At 31.0% G+C, this 8,860-nt stretch overlaps 1 protein-coding gene across 5 annotated transcripts in view; it reads right to left on the bottom strand.

Annotated features, from left to right (window-relative positions):
• Positions 1 to 216: 216 nt before the first annotated feature.
• The window catches only part of LOC116427643 (ras-specific guanine nucleotide-releasing factor 1), a 96,850-nt gene continuing 88,206 nt past the window's right edge, over positions 217 to 8,860 (bottom strand). For all 5 annotated transcript variants that reach the window (XM_076365255.1, XM_076365266.1, XM_076365275.1 and 2 more), the window contains one exon: positions 217 to 8,818. In XM_076365255.1, the coding sequence (XP_076221370.1) occupies positions 8,600 to 8,818 (219 nt within the window). In that variant the 3' untranslated portion in view covers positions 217 to 8,599. The remainder of the gene's footprint in view (positions 8,819 to 8,860) is intronic.

Below are 8,860 nucleotides of genomic sequence, written 5' to 3'. Positions count from 1 at the left end.
TTGTACAACTGAACCAAAGACAAATTCTACGTGTTAATTATTCATTTAACTATAATATGTTTCAATGATGACAAGTAAGAACAATGAAAACTAAAATAAAAATGAATTTAATAACTACTATATAATTAATTCCAATAAATTTGCGATATTAATGAAATGTTTAATTTATGGAGTACAAGGGATAATAGGTAGTACTGTTAATAATACAGGAACAAATTACAGAAGAATATTTTCTATTTAATGTATACAGATCGGAGATATAAAATGTTTAATAGACAATAGACAGCATTAACGTTCAAGTATATTATTTAAATTCGCGATTTCACCGCGCATTCACATCGTTCTGTTATTCTTGGAGAAATATATCCTGCGATTGACTCTGTTCTCACTTTATCAGCTTATAAACGTATGCAACACTAAAACTCTTGGTTAAATAAATGCTAACATTCAATGTAACAGGTGCTTATAAGATTTATATGTTCAAGAAGATATGTAATGTCGCATTTTTCACACCTTAGTTCAATTCCACGAACCACTCATTGTGGTTGCAATAATCGTCAACATTTACTTCGAACGCGTGAAAGAAGGAGATTATTTTATGTAATTTACACACAGATTCCTCTATAGTTCGGGAATATGCTTTCGGATAACCTGTGGCGTACGATAACTGTAAAAAATATTACATTACACTTTTAGATAGTTAACACAGATGCCTTTAATTACATCACACGTTGTATTTAATATCTCAAGTACATGTCTTAGCTGAAGGAGAACGCACAAATGTCACGAGCAATGTTCAAAGTACAACACAAACACTTTTAAAAGCCGAATACTATGAATAAAAATTATTTTCAATGTTAATTTCGTTTCAATTATTTCTGAAGCCTTTGACGTATTTCTCATACTTCGATATTTTTTAGACATCAATGTTTCCCAGTTGAAAATTGAACTTTAAACGTTTCCCGTGTCATTGGAAGCTGAGAAGATATTTAGACGTTCTCCTTCACTCCGGACACCCTGTATATCATTCGAAGAATTTAAATGCAGATTGTTGACTGATAGAATTTCGTATTAGTCTTGTAATATTCTAGTAGCTTTCAGATGAAAATCAAATTAATTATGAAACATATTTTCTGTCTACATCTTGTATAAAAGATTATGTCAGTAGCAGAAACATTGAAATATTAACTATATCCTTGTAAAATTGCTCGTCGTAACTGCAACTTATATTGTACACACTGTTAAGTAAAATATAAGATTAATCTATTTAATTTCTCCTTCGTAACACAGTAAACTTAATATTATACCAGTAATCAGAAATATCCAATCGAAAAATTGTTACTTGATCAGTAACGAGCAAGATGAATGAAAATATAATCGAACAATTTTGATCTTTATTAAACTGCTATATGTTTCTCCTTATTATCTGAGCAATTTCGCTACTTCGATCGCTAATTATATTACTTATCTATTTTAATAATAAATTTGTTAAACCTGACGTAGAGATCAAATGCTTTCGAATAGTAGTGTCAACTTACGATCGACTGATCATCATGCAATTGTGAAAAATAATATTGAAACGATACAGATATTTCTCGTAGGCTACGATTACAATCGATACAATGTTCTCCCAATTTCGTTTAATAACGTTCTCCTACCATTTTTGGAATTTCTCAAGTGACAACTTTTTAAACGCTTCGTTAGCTGAAGTAAATAGTTTTTAATTTTATTTCGAGTATCGTACAACTAATTGCTCATATTAGTGGTAGATACTTGATTAACATTTACTCACAACCAGCTGATGATTTGTGATTGATATTATTCTCCTTAAGGTGATTATTTTAAAAGGAACGTCATTACGCACCACAAAACTTACAATTACGCGCAAGCTCATATGTTCATAGATACACACGAACACACACAGATTGTGAACCTTATCCTGATGGTAGTTATTATAGTTTATACAACATTCGAGTAATTTCTATGCTGTTTCCAGTACACAGGAAATAAATACATTTTAACGGTACATTGGAAAATGAATATGCTGAACATTGAATATTCAGAATTTTCATTTATTACAGTGATGTGTTTATTACTATCTTTATTCTTATTTATAGTATTATTACTAGTAGTAGTAGTATTGTTATTATTATTATTATATGGTGTCCTAATATTTTAATATAATTTAGTAGTTTAATAATTCTTTAAAACTGTGCGGAAGATGGGAGAGACTAGTTGAGCTATTAAATCGAGAAACTTTAAACAAAAGCTAGATTCATAACATTAAAATTCTTCAAATCATTTATTGTTTTACGCATAGTTAAAGTTTTAAAAGGATATAAAGTGCATACATCAAAAAATGATGAATGCAATTGCAAACGACGATTTGTGAAACAGAAATAATATTATTGTCAACACAAATCCAGATAATATAAATAATTAATTAAAATACCAATATTAACAATAGCGGAGCGTATGTAACTGCCCCTAATTTATTGTATAAATAAATGTAAAAGAAAATAAATTCAAATGATAAATGTTTATTACCTTCGTAGCGAAGTGTAATACTCAAATGCTGTGACTTTTAAAATAATTTACCATTATAAGGTCTAATATAGTTATATATGAGAAGCACGGCGCAATCATTTAATTATATATATACTAAAATAACTTATATTTGCATATATACAGAGGAAAAATTAAATTTTGTTTCTAATGTTATCGTATAATAACATATTTCACTTAAACATTAGGTTCTCAAAGAAACTAATAATAATGAAAAAATAACAAAATATTCTATTACATTATTTCCCCTTTATATAACTGTAAGACTAATTTTACTATTTCAAGAAGATTACATTTTGAAACAGCATTTATCATATAATAAAAGGAACGTCACGAAATGGAAAATTATTGGTTAAGGACTACGTCATTTGTCTCGACGGATTTCTATTCGATTATTAAATAAGAACAAAATAGACAGCCCCGAATTATTTTATCTTTTATATGGAATTCTAAATAAATCGTCTTTTCTTTATATTCATTACTTAACAATAATATAATGTACAATCAACGTATATAAATCTATTATATATTCTCCACCATTCCAAGCGAACGAGTTTCTTCTGTTTGTTAACACTGTTTCTACCGATGCTGTCAATAGACATCTTTTGAAAGTTTAACTTAAAATTGTATCCTCAGTTTAATCATTTACCTCAATTGAGTTTTGGACATTTTCTATAATTAATTTCCTAATCGTTACTGGAAACGTTGAAAAATTAATTCAAAATGTACGGCTAAACTTGGAAAGTAATTTTAAGTTGAAATTTCAAATGGTGTCTTTTGACATCTTCGATAGAAATAATGTTCCAGTTCTATAGTTAATTTTATAATCGTGATTGGAAACGTAGAAAAATCAATTCAGAATGTACGGCTAAAGTTGGAAAGTAATTTTAAGTTGAAATTTCAAATGGTGTCTTTTGACATCTTCGATAGAAATAATGTTAGTAAGTCTATAACGAGTCACGCGAATTCTTACAAGCGAATGTAAATAAATTTTAAATGATATATTTCCATATATTGTTTTACTGGTTTGTAAGTACATATCTGTCACCCGTTGCAAAGCCTCAGAAAAGATGTAGATAAACATCTTGTGATTCCGTGATAGTAGGAATAAACTCTTGAAATTTACATGCCTATACGTTCCAATGGAATATTACACGTGCACATGTATAACATTTACAATTACGCATTTACACTTTATCTTTATGCTCCGCGCGCATATAAATTTCTTAACAACAACAATAACTAACTAATAAGTTAGAAATGTTAGACTACAGGATTGTATAACGTTTTATATAGAATATTCCGCGAAGGAAACCGCAAATTTCTCCATTGTTCCTGATACAGCTCTTTGAACAGAGAAGTTCATGTTTTTGCGGTACGCTGATCTGCTCTACTTGTCTTGTAAAAAGAACACTACCGAAAGACATTTGAAATGTTTAAGAACAAGATCATAAAATGTTTTTATTATCTACAGTATACATTATCCAAATGATACAGAAATTTATAGGTATAATAATTTTGAGTACAAATTTACGTGCAAAGATTTTCCTTGAATTTGTTGAAAAATGAAATGAATATTAGTAATTAATGTTTATTGGAGAATTCACTGAAGTCTGACTCGTGATAAATAATTCTGTATATAGATAGATTTGATAGGTAGAACAGAAAGAGTTGTCTTATTCTCAAGGTTTGCATCTATACACGTTGCAATAGAAAATATTCTTCTACGATGCTATACGAGTCTTACCATAAATTGATACGTTTCGAGATATGCGAGATCCTAAAGTCTTCCACAGTTTCCAATCGAAATCTTCAAAACAAATTGGCACATTCTCTTAAACGTTAACGAGGATAATCTTCGGAAATAGATTGTCCTTGATATAAATGGCAGGAGTAATCGGAGAGATAAAAAATCTTTGATTAACCGTGATTGCCAGACATTTGTAGCCTTAGAAAAATAACGTCGACTATAAGCAGACTTTTTAGATAGAGTTCTTTTTAATATCGTTATGAGAAACACCTACGATTCTTGGATTTTTTCAAAGCAACTACCAGACACGCAGTCGATAAATGATCATTTCTGAAAACTTTTCATTGAGTCGATTGACTACGATAACGATATACTCCGAAAAATCATTTTTCTTAGTCGTTAGTCCCGATTAAATATTTTATTCCTTTACCTTCGTCACACTGTCGATTCGTCGGTATAGTAACTCCTATTCGAATTCAAACATTCGTTAAACGAGAATACTTTTTCAAATGAATCGATTGTGATAGTTTATATTCTTACATTATCATCCCTTGTATACACGGTACACTATGTCCATAAAGATTCATTACTCGAATATTTCCAGTATTAATTATAAAATCGGAAATTTATATTCAGGTACGTTATTCCTGACATCAATGAATCTTTCAGTTTAACACTATTTTTACCGAAGCTGTCAAAAGACAACTTTTGAAATTTTCACTGAAAATTATTTTCTCAGTTTAATCGCTTGTCCTCAATTGAATTCTGGGTATTTCCTATGGTTAATTTGATAATCACTGAAAAAGTCGAGAAGTCAATTCAGCGTATACGACTAAACTCGGAAAATAATTTTAAGTTAAAAATTCGAAAGGTGTCTTTTGATAGTTTCGGTAGAAATAGTGTTAACATTTAAACCGTGAGAAAAGAATGCTGTACGATGGAAATACACAAGTTTCGTCATGCGTAGCATAAGTGAAAAGATGAAAAATGTTAAAGAAGATTTATTAGAAAATGATATTAATCAAATTACATGGGCAACCTATCGCAATAAATGAAATCGTATCAACACAATATAAGTAATCGATATTGATTGTCATTATTGAACCATTGTTACCATTTTTGTTTTAATTGATAATGAGACCGACAAATTTAATACATATAGTATTATACATTTCTCATGATATATCAATACTCTTTGAATAATCTGCAGATTTTATATATTTATAATATGACACAACGTTTATAAAATTTAATTAATATCAACTTTCAATAACGCTGAAATCAATTTTCGGATCATTTCCGTTGCTCTGTTAGTCTCTTTGTAACGTGTTCATATAAACATTCGCAGGTAACGTGTTACTGTACGATTATAATATACTATTGATTTCAATTTAACATAGATACACAGTTATGTATATATACGGATAACAGTCTGTCTGTGTACTCTGCCAAAAATGTCTGCGTCCCGTTTCGTCGTAACCTCTTCGTGTTATAAATAATTCAGTTTGTCATAATGAAATTAATGGTACTAAAATCCACGTATAGTTTGCGGACTTCATTGTTGTCTGTTCGATCGTAAACAACGATTGGACTTTACATTTATGTTAAACTTTGTAATAAATGTGTTTCTCTAATCACAGAGTTTTGTACGTAATCATTTTCGAAATGAATCTCGATATTGTCAGTCGACAATAACTGGAGATTCTACGATAACTAAAAACTGATTTGTTAGAGAATACAGTTGAATAGTTATTTACATAAAATATATGTAAATTGTATACATACATCGAAACATGCTTTGCATGGTCCACATATCGCGTTCTTCGCACTACAATGTGATCATAAAGACAAAATAGCAATTTAACAAAGATAAAAGTAATTAACTTTCGTTCAAATTCGACTGAAATCTATTTCAGAATCAAGGAGATAGTTTGAATATTCCTGAAAGCAATTGTATCTTTAAAAAGGAGAACGTTTTTAACAAACAACGTGTTGCAGTTCTGGTATGACTTCTCTTTATAGTATACTATCTTCCGCTTTTATTTATGTGAATACTGTATATATCTTCATTGGGCAAATAGTTCATTAAACTCGCGACTGTACACAGAGAAACTCGAAACTATAATAATTCTTTTCATTATATTTTTGCATCTCAATTTGCACAGCTCTAATACTTTTCCCCGCGAGCAAATACGAATGATCATATTGAAATTCAATCAAATTATATGAACAAATACGTCTTTTGTGTTGCTTCACTCGTACGTACGTGTATAATGTATCATTTTTTAAAGGCCGAACAATTGTCTTAATAATTTTAAATTACATTAACTGAATTCTCATTGATATGCATATTTCCAAAAAAGTTTAGTTTCATATAACAAGTACAACACACGCATCATTATTGATGAATTAATTAACTAACCAATTAATTAATTACTAATAAAATACTTACTCAAAAACACAATGATATAATGACAAAAAAGTTTATAAATAACGATATTAAACGAAATGAACATTTCAGAGACAATTGCAAGCAGCAAGTAAGTATTTACAAATCGCTTCTCAGATACAGCCTGACTGAAGACATTACTTCATTACGCTACTGATTGTCAAATACAATTTTCAATTTCTAGTCAAATTCCGCTGCTGCACTTGTTAATATCAATTCTTCCTTGAACCGGTCGTTCAAAGCGTAATACTGATCGATTGAATGAACGCTAAACTAAAAGTGATTGACTGAAACCACTTGAGCTTCGGACCCTCTAATCTGCGATCCCGTCAAAGTGAACTATCAAACAGTGTCGTCAACGGTGTCCGTTCGTTCAACGTCGCCTCTCGATGAAACTGTATACATCCGAGTAATAGTAGATAATAATTGTAGTATAAGAAAATAAATAAGATTATATCGTGTTTGTACACATTCGTCCGTGCAGGTACATCAGAACGATCCTGCGTTCCAACTAAAACTCTTCGAGCTTCGATCAATCACGCATCGATGATAAATAGTATAGTCTATTTCATTGATAGGTTCGCGAATCTTCTCTCCTCTTCTCTAGTTCGTAATAAAATTATATTGTGTCCCTTGAATTCGACTAATTCTCGGTGGAACAATTCGAACCAACTTGTCTAAGCTTTTAGCACTTTTCATCAAAATGCTCCTATGAACTCGAAGTTCCTTGTTTTTATTTTAAACTTTATTTCACCTAACTATTACCAGATACATCTGTGTTTTGATAATTGTAAAATATATTTATATTTACTGTACGTATTGTTTGAATAGTCTTGAAGTGTTCTGGATAAAAATGAAAAATGAAAGACACGACTGAAATATATAAATGAATGTATAAAGTCGTTAGAAATAGCCGAATTTATATTTTTCTTATTAAAAGGTTTTCTACTCTTTTTTGAATCGTATGGTTAGTGCATTTTAGTTGAAACCATTTTTCCTACTTAGCCTAGACTTTTAATCAATTTTAAGAGCCTGTGAAACTTTTATTCTGAATAATTCTAACCCTTGCTTTTATCGCATACATCGTACGTATCGCTTCGTTATTTTTAGTCGAAACTCGAATATTTCAGGTAATGCGTACATTCGAATATTAAAATTCAAGTAGCTAGTTAGTTCAAGTTCAGGAATCGTTCCACAGAGAATAAATTCATCAAAATACCCGAATCAAAGTACAGAGAAAACGCTCGTCACATCGACGATAAGCAAAAATGGACAGAAATGGACGGGGTGGAAACATATTTAGCTCGTGTCCGGCACAAATCGACGTTGTTTATACATCCTCGCAAGAAATATTCGATATCTATCGTAAAATAAATTCGGGGAGCCAGATACGCTTGCAGGTTAGGCTCTGGATTTCCATTATCGTTTAAGGTTAACCCGCCATCTTATGACGATCGTGACGATCGTGCTAAATTATGACGTTCGTATGTTTTTTTTTTCGTCTCGTGGTACCACACGTAAGCGAGACAAGTTTCACAGTTTCACAGTTTCACAGTTTCTCTCTCTCTCTCTCTCTCTCTCTCTCTCTCTCTCTCGCTCTCTCTCTCGCTCTCTCTCGCTCTTTCTCTCTCTCTCTCTACTACTAATACTCGTAAGAAGATTTAAATCTTTAATGACAAAAGCTTTATAAAGTTTCGCCCGTTTCGCGATGATTGAAGTTCAACATTTAATATGGACCTCCCCTTTATATATCGCTTATTCTAAAAAAAAAACAGCTTGAGTATAAGAAGTAATTACGTATTGATAATCATTTCGAGTAACTTGACACTTAGATTTTACTTCGTGGGCGTATTGCTCACAGAGGGTGGCAGATTAATTACGGTTGAACTACTTAGCCTGGATGTTCTTGGCTCGATCTCCAAAGACATGCTGTACAGATCCTTGTCATCCAAAAGCAATGACGGATCCAACAGGTAGTTCGTCACTTTCGTTATTAGCTCGATCTTGTACGGTGTCTGTTGGAACTGTCGTATCTCACGAATCACATTAGCAATCTGGAGAAAGAACATTGAAAACCGTTAGTATAATCTTGCATC

This window comes from Nomia melanderi, chromosome 1, assembly GCF_051020985.1.
Source record: "Nomia melanderi isolate GNS246 chromosome 1, iyNomMela1, whole genome shotgun sequence".
NCBI classification, from domain to species: domain Eukaryota; kingdom Metazoa; phylum Arthropoda; class Insecta; order Hymenoptera; family Halictidae; genus Nomia; species Nomia melanderi.
The sequence above is the reverse complement of the archived record's forward strand: the minus strand, read 5'-3'. Positions and strand labels throughout refer to the sequence as shown.